General features: G+C 44.6%; 1 protein-coding gene across 1 annotated transcript; it reads left to right on the top strand.

Annotated features, from left to right (window-relative positions):
* The first annotated feature begins 5,814 nt into the window (after positions 1-5,814).
* LOC117148045 lies at positions 5,815-6,248 on the top strand. Its single transcript, XM_033315224.1, has one exon. It carries the CDS (start codon positions 5,891-5,893, stop codon positions 6,152-6,154), a length of 264 nt encoding a protein of 87 aa, XP_033171115.1. The 5' UTR covers positions 5,815-5,890; the 3' UTR covers positions 6,155-6,248.
* The last annotated feature ends 8,703 nt before the right edge of the window (positions 6,249-14,951 follow it).

Below are 14,951 nucleotides of genomic sequence, written 5' to 3'. Positions count from 1 at the left end.
AGTGTAGTGGCTCCGTGGAGTCACCAGTTCGAAGCCAAACCCGAAGCTGCCACATCAAACACTGCAAATATTTATGTCGCCCCACGTGCAGCCTGCCTCCCTTCTCTCCTTCTTCTCTCCTCTGCCATGTGCCGCCCCCTTCCCCCCCCCCACAACTACAGTGGCATCAAAATGCAAATGCCTAAGCGTTCACAGGATGAAGAAGTCAGCGGGGCAGGACGAACGTGAAACGCGAGGCCGCTGATTGCGCAACGCTCGAGCTCCGTTCTGCTCGAGTGTTGAATTGCAAATGCGTCAATTGTCAACTATATGAGGCGCCCATTGCCCCCTGCCCCCTGCCCCATGTCCCAGCCACGCCCCCTCCCTCACATTTGGCTGAGCGGGAAATCGGAATGGGGACGGAAATAAAAAACAGCCTTTTGTTACAATTTCTTGGGCACTTTTCTTGTTCTTTGTATGCAATTAACGCTGCAATTTGTAAGCCCCCACGGAATTTGTGTCTCACTTTCAGCTTAAGGGAAAGACGTTCCTTTTTGGCAGTCATTCCATGTTGGAAGTGGTACTGGATTTGGTAATGGGAATGGGAACGGAAGCGGGAACGAGAATGGTAGTGGTAATGGAGTGGGAAGCTAGAGATCCAGTCTGGCTGGGTCATCATTTTAACTGGCGTTGATTGCGATAGCTAAGGATCGGGTGCCAAGTCCACGCTTAATTATTAAAGCAATCCAGAGAAATAAACCCCAGCCTTTAAACCCTAACCTTTCGGGCCACAGGACCAGCACACACACACACATGTTGCATGCCCCACTAAACCCACAGGCAAACTGACAAAGTTTTCCACTCAAAAGGGGAGAAATAAGCAGAGATATCCCATAAAAAAAAATAGATTTCCTTGTTGCTCTGGCTGCAAAATAAAGTATTCGTTAAATATTTACGTTCCATGGGTTTAATATGTATGAAGCTGTCCCTAAACATCCCCTCGACCACCGCCAGCACCTTGGGGCAACCACACACGCATATGGCGAAGAACTCGCTGGATGGAGGAGTGGATTCGCTGGATGATGGCCAATCAAAGGCCACTCATGAGCGGCTTAGCCGGCGACTTTTGTCCCCCAGCACCATCAGCCACCCACACGCACGGTTCACAGATTAGACTTGGCACGGGAATCGACTGTGGCCAACTCATGGAGCACTCATCCGTCCGCTCCAACCACCCGGCGAGCAATATGAAAAAAAACCGAAATGATAACCGCTGCTAACAATAGAAAAGTTCGCGGTGACTGCAAGGGGTCAAGAGGTCAGACGCAGAGAGTAGCTTTTGAAACAGACCACTAAATCGATAAATTACTTCAGTACATTAAGGCGCCCAAGTTTGACTAAAGATTTAGTTTAGTGCTCACAATAATATCTGGCTAGGAAAATAACATGATATTATTGAGGCTGAGCTTAAGTTGTATATCCAGACTGAAGATTAAGATGGACACCTCCTACGGTGGAAGAACTCTTCAATAAAAATTCGAAAATTCATATTATAAACTAGCACCTGTGTGGAACGTTACTCGATAGCCGTTTAAGTTATGAAGATGACGAAAGACAGCAGTAATGTGGTGCCTACTTTGCTTGCCCTTCGTTGAAATCTTGTTTACCTCCCTTGCAATTAATCCCTTTCCGCCTTTCTTGGCCACAATATGCACATCCTTACGCATATGTAAGCCCACCCATCCGCCAGCCGCTTATCAGAGCTTAATAAAAAATCCAATCCAATTGATGGGATTGAATCTTTTGTCAGTGCGTTACCTTGCGCTTCGCAGCAATTGGTGTTCTTGTTACCTTTGTTTCAGAAGCCATTGTGGTCGTGGTCCTCGTTGTCGTTGCCATTGTTGTACATTAAGCTGGTAATAATTGTAAAAAGATTAAAGGGAATTTTAATTAAAAATTATATTTATTTGATTTAATTTTTATTGGCGCTTTTTAAAAAGTCATTTAACGACTTGGGGCACACGCACAAAGGGATTGCCCTGGCCAGAGAAGCGGTGTGGCGAGGTGAGTGGGTTGAGTGGTTGGTGGGTGGTGGGTGGCTGTTTGCCTGCAGTCGGGTGGGCCCCACGTTGGGCGCCACATAAGTGTGAATTCAACAACGCAAGGAAATTAATCTTAAGCCGCAGACAGCGAAAAGCCAAAAATAAATCAACAATGCAATAATTTATCAGAAAATATGTGTCCATTGCAGTCTCTCTCCCTCTGTAGCACTAGCTCCCTCTCTGTCACGCCGTGTCTGCCCCTCTCTGTCGCTCTCTCGCTTTTGGTCTCGTCTGTGTGGGTTTGCAGCGGGCAAAAGTATGCAACAGTGTTTGCTTTTGAATTTGGAGCGTCAGCAGAATGAGTCAGCTGAATATATCAAGCGAACGCACACACTCGCACTCACATACACACACACCACCAACCGGCACTTAAGTATCTGTAAAATCCACTGTCATGGCAACGCAATGGACAAAAACAGCATGCGCATCCCCATTCACATTCGCATCCACAACAGCAGCATCATGGGCCCAACGGAAACGAGACTGTGGGAACACGAAATATGAGCACCAGTCCAGGACACATGGTTCTGTGTGCGTGTGCTTTTTTTTAGTGTGTGGGTGTGGGTGAGAGCGGTATGCGGTCAGTGTGCTGGTGCACACGGATGTCTGAACATGTTGCAGCTATTGCGGCGCTCAGGTTCAGGTTGGTGGCCAGGCTCGTTGGCAGTTCATGAATCAGTAGCAGGGACCAAGTCAGTTAGTCACTCAGCCTTACGGACGAACTGTCATACGGACAGTCGGACGAAGAGACAAACGAACAGACGGACAGACGGACAAACGGACTGACAGACAGTCATGGGCGCCCGTTAGCCCTCAGTTGGCAGTCGGCAATCAACACCAACTTACTCACGCCACGTGCCCCTGGATCCCGTCCCAACTTCTTATTCCCAGCTCCAACTCTTTGCTCCAAACTGCACACCCCTTCCTGTGTGTTTGCGCATTTGCCTGGTTAAAATGTTGCTGCTTCATTATCTGGCCAGGGCAGCGCTGGCTCAGCTCCGCCGCCTGTTGGCCAATGCCCATTGCCATTGGCTCCTGGCCAGGTTGCAGGACACAGGAGTCAGAACTGCACTCGGAAAAAAAGCAATTGAAAGATTGTATTTTTCTTTGAATATTTCAGTACTAATACTAATAGTAATTAGTCAGTAATAATACTAAAACTACTTTTAAATTAAACAAATTAGGTCTATATACGTGTATGCTGGCTCCTTCGCCAATGTTATTTTAAGAAATCTGTTTCATCGAAGCCTATTATTTTGTTCCCTGTGTGCGGTAATGTGGGAACAATTTCAGCACCTTGCCAGGCCGCCATGGTCCGTCATCCGCATCGCCATCGCCCTTGTCTTTGTCATCGAGGGGCGCATCCTTGTCGGCGGTGCCCGTACTCGCATGTTCATTCCCCATTCCCGACAGCCGAATCCCGACCCCGATTTCCCAGTTCGCATCCTCTTCCCTTTCCGCTGGCGTTGCACAAATTGCTTAAATTATGCAAAATATGCGCGCCACATCATTCGGGCTGCTGCTAAACCTGCTCCTGCACTCTTCGATCCCCGGAATATCCTCGCCATATCCCTGCCACACAGGCGCAGCAACAACGATGGCAACACTTTCAAATTCATTTTCGAAATTGATGAAAGTCGAGTGCAAAGTGTTAGAATGGTTGTGACTGTGTGTTTGGGCCGGCCACAAAATCCATGACGAGATCTCGACTTTGAAGTTGTTAATGGGATCGATTGGTATAGCAGGTGTGCCACCCACTCGCACTCGTCCTCGTCCTCGTCCTCGTCCTCACCCTCGTCCTCGTCCTTCTCCCCAGTCACTGTCCCAATCCCAGTCCCTGTCTGTTCGTCCTTGCCGACGACACCCTGCCTCTTCCTGCTTCCTCCTCTCGACACGCTTTGTATTCACAAATCCAATCCAATTTGAGAGTGTAATTACATCAATTAAACTTAATCAAACTGTTTCAAAGTGAGACCGCGACGCAAATGAAAACGAAAAGGAAACCCGGCTCTGCCGACTTCAATGTGCCAGCACAGTGGGAAATAAAATTGGCCAGGATGATTCGAATACCTAATTACAATGTGTTTAATTATGTATATGTTGTTTGTTGGTAGTGCTGAGAAGATACAGCCAGCAATTGTTACTCGTAGAGTTATATTTTAAATTGTTCAAAAGTATGTAACAGACGGGTAGGTTTCCGACCCTATGTATATAGCATCACCGAATTCGGTAAGATTTTGTTCTTTCCTATTAAATTTGTTCAAAGTTACGGTTTAAAGGGCTTGTCAAGGTCAATGGCGTCATAGTTAATAGATATGCAGTTCAAGTCTGACGGTCTATTCAAGCAGACCTCGCAGGTCTACTTTGGTAACGGCTTCCGTGCAGAATTCGTTTTTGCTTTCTTCTGAAGATTTGTCTTGATTCTAATATCTTTTTGTAAAGAAGAGAATGGTTTTTAGGATCACTTTGTTTGCGATACGAATAGAACGTCTAATCTTAACGTGGACTCTCCATACGTTGTATATTTAAGCTTTGCTAAATTAAAAGGAAACATTTTGAAATTCAAATAGATTTTCGATCAAGTTGGCTGTGCTTTCATTTGTCATTTGTCATATTTCGTTCCTCCGGAATATTTAGTTCACTTTCGTTTCACTACTTGACTGAGAAACAAGCTCCAGAGCACAACCTAATTCAGAAATGTCAGAGGAGTCGAGCGCGGAAGCAACGCCATTTGGAAACGACGAGTTGACAGGGGATCCTGAGGAGCCGAGTGGATCGAAGGTGGGTTCGTAGTCCTCAGGGGCTTCTTCTTCGATAACTGAAGTTTCTTTGAATACGATAAATGTGTCTACCCAGAAGATGCCTGCGAAGTTCCAGCCCCTCCTAGAGAAACTAGAGCACCTGAAAAGGGAGATGGCCCGGGAGGAGGAATTGAATGGGCTGTTCAATCGCCTCGTTTCTGCAATCCTAGCAGAAGTACATGATCTACGATAGTATATGCGACTTCTGTTCACCTATTCCCAACATACCAATGTATTATCAAATGGTGTAATTGTTGACGCATAAATATATCATAAGCATCCCGGATATGGAGCTTTAATTAGCTTATTTCTCTTTTGCATTTTCTTTTTACTTCCAAATTCGGAGCGGGTATAAACTATTACAAGTGTCAATTGAATCGTTCAAATAATTAAAGATCATCTGGCGTGGTAGATGGGTAGATGACTTTGCAGGACTGTTTTCTTTCCATACCCGTAGAGTAAAGGGACCCCTCAGTCCTCAGAGACGTCTTTTTCGATAACCGAGGCTTCGTCTTCGATAACCGTCGATCCTGAAAACATCGATGCCAATACATATATGGGATTTGTGTTGGCCTATTTCCAAATTATCAATGCACTATGGTAACATTATGGTCTTAATGTTAACATGTTAACATGTTAATACATGGTTCGTTAATTAGCACAAAACATTCTATATTTTGCCTTATTTTACATCCAAATTGGTTGATTTTGTTATCCTGGCGCTTCTTATTACGGAGAAGAGACCGGTTCACACCCTTCAAAAGAAGGGTGATCAGGATTACTGTCCAAGCTAGAAATAAAATTTTGACTCTTAACTGAGATATGCCATTTTGTGCTAGATTATGGCTGTTCTGATATAAAAGGAAACACTTTAAAATTCAAATTATTTTCGATCAAGTTGGCTATGCTTTCGATTGTCATCATATTTCGTTCCGCCGGAATATTTAGTTCACTTTCGTTTCACTACTTGACTGAGAAACAAGCTCCAGAGCACAACCTAATTCAGAAATGGCAGAGAATTCGGACGCGGAAGCAGAGTCAACTGGAAACGACGAGGTCTTGACGACAGGGGATCCCGAGCAGCCAAGTGGATCGGAGGAGGGTTCGCAGTCCGCAGATTCCGAGGAAGAATTCCAGCGCCTCGAGGAGCATGTAAAGGCCATGGAAAGACGGATTGCGCAGGACAGGGAAAAGAGAAGGATTTTATTCATTCGCTTCATGAATTTATTCCTCGATTTACTAGAAGCACGGGTATATTCGCAGAACATATAGTATTTGCGATTTCTGTTAACCTATTCCCAAAATACCAATGTACTATCAAATGGTCTAAGTGTTGACGCATAAATATATCATAAGCATCCCTGAAATGGAGCGCTAATTAGAACATTTTCTCTTTTGCATTTTCTTTTTATACCCGTTACTCGCAAAGTAAAAGGGTATACTATATTCGGTGAAAAGTGTGTAACAGGCAGAAGGAAGCTTTTCCGACCATATAAAATATATATATTCTTGATCAGGATCAATAGACGATAGAATAGAATAGAGTTGAGATTTAGCATACAGATTCCAGAGACAAAGGCGCAAGTTTTCAAGTTTGTTGGCCAACGTTGCCAGGCCCACTGTAACGCCCACAAACCGCACAAAACTGTCACGCCCACATTTGTGAAAAATTGTTGGATATTTTTTCATAGCTTAAATTTCTATTTAGTTGCCAAAAAACTTTTTGTCACGCCCACCATAAAACCCTAAAACCACCAAACCGGTCACGCCCACACTTTTGAACATTTTTAAAATTTATTCTCATTTTATTCCCCAATATCAAGCAAAATCCGCGAAAAAATTTTGAAATTTAAAATAAAGCGGAAAACATTCGATGCGTTTACAAGTCATCACTATCGAGGGAAATAGAATAATTTCATTTTAATTTAACACTTTCTTGGTGGGCTTCGTCACTACATGTACAGCCCACGAAGTGAGCTTCTGTCAACAAATTAAAATCATTTTTTTAGACTCGTTCCAAACATAGTGAATCATTGTCCGCCTTAGACGATCAACCAAAAGAAGTCAGTTGAAAAGGAACTGTTTTGCTTAATATAAATAGCCTGCAAAAATGAGATTTGCCCGGAATGAATTCATTTCCAGATTAGATTAAGTCTAAAATGAAAATACACCTATTTTGAATTGAAGTGCAGTTTTCTTGGGGCACCCGGACCTGTTTGTCATTACTTTTAGGTTAGGTTTCCTGCTGATTGCTCCGTTCCGTTCCAATCAGTCTATCCTGGTAACAGCTCCTGACCCCAACCGTGTATCACACACTTATGAAAATTCACGTTCTCGAAATTTGCGCACACTAATTAAGCGCTGCCAACTAAGTAAAGTAAGTTGCCCCATGAAAACCGGCGACTGGGTACCAAAAAGGCAGGCATATGATAGTGTCGAAAAGGAGGCCCTCATCCGGGAGGGGGAACCCACTCGTCACCTAGTCGTCGCCATCATCTCCGTCTTCGTCTTCGTCTGCCCCGGGCATCGGGTTCCTTCTCCTTTGCTTCATATAATTTATGTTGCATTTGCTGCTGGCCTTACTTTGGCCCGACTCCGTCTTGGTTTGGACCTGGAGTGGAGTGGAGTGGAGTACGGCTGTCAGTTAGTCAGTCAGTGGCGGGCCAGTCACTTTGAGTTCCATATCAAGTTCGCACACACCCACCTGCAAACCTGCAAACCTGCAAACCTGCACACCTCCACACCTGCAGGAGTGGCAAGCGCCCAAGGTGAGGTGGCAGAGAATATGGCACGTGACTTAAATAAATTGCAAAAATCTTTCTCACAGCATCCTTCGCATAGTTTGCCATTTTCGTAGCATTTTTGTTCTGTTTTCTCAGGACGTTTTTTTCCGCTTTTGGCAGGCTCCTGCTTCTGCTCCTGCTCGTGCTCCTTGGCCTTTGTTGCTCGCCAAACGGCGGCATTTATGTAGCACTGGGTGAGCCTGTGTTTTCACGACTTTATTAGCAGGCAGCTTGAAAAGTTCCCCCGAGCACCAGGACGCCACCTGTCGGCAGGCGAAAACTTTTGGCTCAGACACACATAATCAACACCTAATCAAAGTAATAGAAACTTATTGGATTAATCGCTGTGTGGAATTTCTATTCGCCGATCAAAGGCGCAGTCCGTGATTGTGGCCCTGTGGGCCGAACTTCCGAACGGGGGCGGTACTAATTATGCAGCTCCTAGGATTCCGTCCCCGAATCTCTCCAAATCTCCATTCCGCCTGCCCGACTCGAGCTAATCGTCAAAATTGGAAAATCTCCGGCCATCGATGACAGCTGTCAACGGCTGGATGACAATGGCAATGCAATCTAGCCATCAATTTTGATTAGGCTTCCATTCGTTTGCAATGATTCTGGTGAATCACTGGCCCCGGCCCAGTGGGTGTGTAATGCCTTTGGAGCTCGGAGTCGATAGCTCCAGTCGATAATTGAAATTATGCAGCTGCTGACAGCTTTGACGGCATATGACAATGGCTCCGGCCAAGAACAAGGAAAAGAAGCTGGTGTCCAGCAGCCCATGACTGCATCGAAAACAGGAATGATGGCAATGATGATGACTATTGGGCGGCAGAGTATTTAAGCACACAAAATATTCCTTTAGATTAGATGTAGTATGGGATATTCTTTAAGCGATCGAACCACTTCTACTATCCTCCAAGCCCTTTCTAATTTGAGGAGCTATTTCGTGATTTGATCCTATAAACTTGTATAAAGAGCAATTACTGCTGCATTACAGAAAAGCACGAGCTACAGATCATAATCTAAGTCAGTTAATCAAGGAAATAGCTGTGTTAGATGCCAGAAATATTATTTCTGAAGCCCACACCAAGCTGACTCCCAGTTTGAAGCTGTGTGCAGCATATCTCGAACCCTCGAGAGTAATTGTCCAAGTCGAAGTGGAAGTACGTTTGCTCCGAAGCCCAGTGGACCTGAGCCATCAGCGGAGATTCAAATGGCCAGAAGGCACCACAAATTGTGGGTGGGGAAGAAGAGGGCAGGATGGGGATTCGGATGTGGATGCTGCATCAGCAGCTGAGCCCGCCTTGAAGTCCACCTTTGTCACCATCCTTGCTTGGCTCGTTTCTGTGTCATCGCTGTGAGTGAGTAAATAAAAAATGTATTTAGACCAAGGCATAATTATACAAATTGGGAATGCAATTAAATTTAATTGTTTCAGCGTTCCCACCAGTCTGCTGTGTCTTCTGTGTGTGCTGCATGTGTGTGTTTGAGTGTTGGAGTGTTTCACTGTTTGAGTGTTGGAGTGTTGGAGTGTTCCTTGGCCCCCGTCGCTCCCTTAGTCGATAAAATGTAAAAACGTTTTGAGCACGAACCTTATCTTCCACTGTCGCCCGCCTCGTCCGGCTCGCAGGACTCCAGATCCTGTTCAGTACAAGTGCGCGTAAGTGCCGTAAATAAAACAAGCAGAAATTACAACAGGCGGCAACTATTCCAGGACCCCGCTCCACCCCAGTGTCACCGTGCCCACCCCAGCGAAAGGACCCAGGGAGCGAAACAAAAACATCTTTTAATGATACATTAGGCAGCAGACTGGGCCTATAATGAGACACAAAGTGTAGCGAAACAAATCGCAAGAAATGAGCCACGTGCCAGAAGGACAATGCTCCGATTTGGAGCTTGGGCTTGGGATACACGGTTGGCCATCCGCCCCTAGAATAATAGAAAACCAAGCGAAAGAGGTCCTTGCATGAGCGAAACCCACAGGACACCGGCCACCAGTGCCAACCCCATTCAAAATGACAATGTGCTCCTATCGCAACAAAAAGTATGGGAATAAACCACAAAAATGGTGTGATCAATCGAAGTGTTTGAGGGAACTGTGCTTTGAAGGTGGACGGTCATGTCCAAAGTTTATAAATAATCCAAAAGAAACTGAATTGCCAAAAACACCTCTGGAATGAACAGTGTTGTGTTACTAATTAAATACGTCCAAATTGACCAATGTTGGTTAGTTGGACGGACTCGAGATAAAAATGAAATATTCATGAGCATGTAAATACGAGTAATATTTCGAATGCACTTTAAGGAATATTTTTATTATATATTTTTCATATCCGAAGAAATTAAGATGAAATAGAGATATAATGCAACAGTTGTTCGAAGAAATTTGCATACATTTGCAATATACATTTCATGGTTGATATGAATGCTATTTGTGTTTTGCAGATACTAGCAAGCCAATTCAAAATGTAACTAACTCACAAACATTTTCTCTCAGTGTAGAGCTGAGGAACACATCGGGTGGCTGGCGGGAGTCGGGAGGAGGAAGAGAATGAGCTGAATCGGAGGTTCGTGGCATAATATCTTAATTATTTCTTTACATGTGTTTTAATTTTTAGTAAGCACTTGCTTCCTCTGCGGCGCTTGGAATTTCAGTCACGTGCTGCAACTAATCCCCAGCCCCACACGCGCCTGTCATGTCGCCCAGGACCGAAACCAGGACCGAAACCAGGACCAAAACCAGGACCAAAAACTAGGACCAGGCGTCTCCAATGGCAACAGATGAGACGGTCTGGGCACAAAGACCAGGTCGAGGACGAGGACGAGAGGCAGGATGTCAGCAGGATGCTCGCCGGCAAAGGTAAATGCCAAAGTAACTAACTGTGTATGCACTCGAGCAGGAGGAGCAGTCGACGCTGGCGAGGATTGGGCGGATTGGGTGGATTGGTCGGATCTGGGGGTTCGAGTGGCAGCTCTGTGAGGACAGCCAGCTCATTTGCAGACTGATTCCGCCTCCGGGACGTTTATGCGGCAACAACGGGCTGCACACTCATTAGCTACAATTGCTATTGGAGTAAACAAGAAATTCATACATTCCAGAAGTAATTTAAAGATGTGCTCCATTTTGTGTAGTAAATATCATGGATTTTCTATATTCTGCATTCTACATTCTGCTGATATTCCTAGCTAATTCATATTCAAGACTTGGGGAGGCGCATAAACGATGTTCGAGCTGTCGAGACCGACACTTGCGCCGAGTTTTCTCAATTACTCGGGCAAGGCTCAGCCTCCTCAGAGCGTCCTCTGCGTATGTTGATTAAACTTAAAAGGAGAATAGGAAACTGTACGACTGTGTGCTAGTGTGAGTGAGCGAGTGAGTGTGTGTTCTGGTGTCCTAGTGTGTGTGCCCTTGCCAGCGCCCTCTGTTTGTATTAATCCAACATAATTAAGAAATTTAATTAAAGTGCAGCACGCGCTGAATGCGGAATAGCTAGTTTGGCGAAAGCAAAGGCAACGCGGCAACTTGGCAACTAGTCCCTGGATCTGGATCCGGATTCGGATTCCAAAATTGGTGGGGAGAAGAAACGAATGATCTACCTTTCCGCCTCGAAAAAGTTACCGGACCAAATGCCACTTGACAGATCCCAAGAGAGGCCATAAATAATCTTAATAAGTATTTAAAAACGAAAATAGTTTCGGACCCCACACTACGAGTATTTCCCCTTAAATTAACTAATTTATAATTCGCCGTTTCTTTTAAATGCAACATTGCATAGTTTCAAAGATACATTTATTTATGCTTGTTATCGTAAAAGTGAGGGGTTTTTTATATGATTCTCATTTTTTAATCCATTTTAAAAGCAAATCATCATTGTGGATTAAAAAATGTAAGTATATCAATTGAAATCATGCGCGATGCATTGCAAGGAACGCATAAAATTGAACAGTTGAATAAGTTTTGTCTGTGTTTTTACTATCATACCGTTTTTTTCAATTTTGCAAATACAACCAGCATGCAAATGTTTAAATTTTTCATAATTTTTATCACGGGCTAACTAAGACTGTAATTCACTTAAATTCTCTACTAATATATACGAAAATTAATTACAATTGTATTTTAGATATTATATGCTTATATGCATATCAGTATGAATGTCGCGATTTCGGCAACTGTATTAGGTAGATACGATACATGCACTTCCACTAGCTGGGTAACTAACTATAACTAAGCTATAACTATCCTATCGTAGAGTGAAAGAATATACTGGACTCCTTAATAAAAACAGGTAGACGGAATCGTTTCCGATTCTTCCGATATATATTCTTGATTAGGATCAATAGCCAAGTCGTTTTGGCCATGTCCGCCTGTCCGTATGAACGTCGAGAGCTCAGGAACTAAGGCTCAGAAAAGAGACAAAGACGCTGCGCAAGTTTTTTGACCCATGTTGCCACGCCCACTTTAACGCCCACATTTTTGAAAAATTGTTGGATATTTTTTCATTGTTTTATTATACGCTTAAATTTCTATAGATTTGCCAAAAAGCTTTTTGCTTTCTTCTGAAGATTTGTCTTGATTCTAATATCTTTTTGTAAAGAAGAGAATGGTTTTTAGGATCACTTTGTTTGCGATACGAATAGAACGTCTAATCTTAACGTGGACTCTCCATACGTTGTTTACTTAAGCTTTGCTAAATTAAAAGGAAACATTTAGAAATTCAAATAGATTTTCGATCAAGTTGGCTATGCTTTCATTTGTCAGAATATTTCGTTCCTCCGGAATATTTAGTTCACTTTCGTTTCACTACTTGACTGAGAAACAAGCTCCAGAGCTCAACCTAATTCAGAAATGACGGAGAATTCGAGCGCGGAAGCAACGCCATTTGGAAACGACGAATTGACAGGGGATCCTGAGGAGCCGAGTGGATCGAAGGTGGGTTCATAGTCCTCAGGGGCTTCTTCTTCGATAACTGAAGTTTCTTTGAATACGATAAATGTGTCTACCCAGAAGATGCCTGCGAAGTTCCAGCCCCTCCTAGAGAAACTAGAGCACCTGAAAAGGGAGATGGCCCGGGAGGAGGAATTGAATGGGCTGTTCAATCGCCTCTTTTCTGCAATCCTAGCAGAAGTACACGATATACGATAGTATATGCGACTTCTGTTAACCTATTCCCAAAATACCATGTACTATCAAATGGTATAAGTGTTGACGCTTAAATATATCATAAGCATCCCGGATATGGAGCTTTAATTAGAAAATTTTCTCTTTTGCATTTTATTTTTATACCCGTTACTCTTGGAGTAAAAGCAAAGACACTATTCTAGTGTCTAGTTTACTCTAGTGCTTTGGTAAAAGGGTATACTAGATTCGTTGAAAAGTATGTAAGAGGCAGAAGGAAGCATTTGATCAGGACCAATAGACGAGTCGAAATGGCCATGCCCGTAGGAACGTCGAGATCTCTTGAACTATAAAAGCATACAGATTCAGCATACAGAGTCTAGAGACGTGGACACAGGTTTATCGCCACGCCCACTCTAGCATCCACAAACCGCACAAAACTGCCACGCCCAAACTTTTGAAAAATGTTAAATTTTGTCTCATATAATTCACCAATTACGGGTATGTGTCGGGGAACTCGACTATAGCATTCTCTCTTGTTCATTTGAAAGTGGGCCATGATAGTTTGCAGTTTCGGGTATTACAAGATTCCCAAACAACATAGCTACCCGATATTGGTGTTAGTATTCCGTTAGCCTTTCCATTGGTCTGTTCTGCTTTCGTTTCGACTGCTGCTCGGTGTTTGCGATGACAGCGCTGGAAAAGCCAAAACCCCAAAAGAAAACGTATGAAAAGCGAGCGAAAACACACCCACACGCTCTTGCTTTTCTGGCTTTTCCCCATTTTCGTTGTCATCGCAGTCGCGTCGCAGTCGCCGTGTGCACATCCATTTGTAGTAATCGCTTTAAAATGATGGCAACAGATTTATGGTGGCTTATCTCGGTGAACTTGGAGTGTGCATAGGTGCTGCAGGTGTCGGAGGTTTCGGAGGTGTCGGAGGTGTTGGGGGTGTTGGAGGTGTCGAAGGTGGTAAGCGAAGCGTTTAGCCAGTCCCAATCCGTAGTCCCCGTTCCCCAGTCGCAGTTTCCATTCCCGATTCTCCACATCCACTGGCGACCCGAACGCTGGATGGCACCTAGGTGACAGTCGCTAGCATCCGGAGGGTCCAGAATGAACCAAGCTGGGGTGGACCTTGGTCATTTAAAGCTATCAATTGAAGTGAGCTTTCAAGATGGGCTCTCCTTGTAATAAAAAAGAAACATTCACAACTATAGCAGATTGGCAACTGAGTAAATGAAGTACTTTACACTGCAGTGATTGTGGTACACATGCAGCTGGGCTACTAAGGTCCACCCTATTGGCCACTCCCTGTTCACACCTGCACACATACTCACACACACGTGGCTGTCCGTGCAGAGGTGGCAATTTAAAGGCTATCGCCAGCAGCCTTGGCGATCTCACGCCCGACTGAGCACCAGTTCAGAGTTCGATTCGGTTCGGTTCGGTTGGGTTCTGGGTTCTGGGTTCTTGGTCCTGGTTTCTGGTTCCTGGTTCGTGGACCCTGGATTCTGGATTCTGGCCGTGCCCATTATTATCACAGCCGACGTCTAGGTCCGGGCTTCAGCCGGGTGATTGACGATGTGGCCAGAAGTTGGGACTAGGATCTGGGATGGATCTGGAACTGGAAGTGATACCGGAAGCGCAGGTGCGCTAGAGAGGATCCGGCCCGGATGAACACTCCTTCGGTGACTTTCCTGCCTTGGCAGCAGTTGTCCCAACTGCGGTCTGGTCCGTTCCGCATCTCGTCCGGCAGTTAAACATTTATGTCTGCCAAACAAACAAAATGGTCAGTGCGGGGGTTGGTGGATGTGGGTGGTACCCGGCCCGGCGGGCTGGGAAAACAATTGTTGGACGGGTGGGGGTTGGGTGAAAGGCCGAAACGAGCATTCGGCTGCAGCACTAAAGTCCACACGAGCCGCAGACGCTCCTCCTCCCATTGTCCATTTCCCAAAAGCCTCCGCATTCCCCAGAAAACCAAGTACACTCGAGAAAAAAACAGAACAGATAATAGTTTATTGAAAAGGGATAAGTGACTTTTTTGACTAAAACTTAAGTAATTATAACAGTCGCACATTTAACATAATAATTTCCGTGGAAAGCTTATGGTTATTATGCTGCATTTCTGTCAAGAGATGCATAGTTTTTTCTTAAGTGTACTGCCGTCGGGGGA

The sequence above is a fragment of the Drosophila mauritiana genome, chromosome X (genome assembly GCF_004382145.1).
Source record: "Drosophila mauritiana strain mau12 chromosome X, ASM438214v1, whole genome shotgun sequence".
NCBI classification, from domain to species: Eukaryota; Metazoa; Arthropoda; class Insecta; order Diptera; family Drosophilidae; genus Drosophila; species Drosophila mauritiana.
Note: the sequence above shows the minus strand (reverse complement) of the source record. Positions and strands in the feature narration are given on the sequence as shown.

Excerpts from the sequence above, each read along its gene's own strand:
- LOC117148045 (XM_033315224.1), top strand. The coding sequence starts at position 5,891 with ATGGCAGAGAATTCGGACGCGGAAGCAGAGTCAACTGGAAACGACGAG.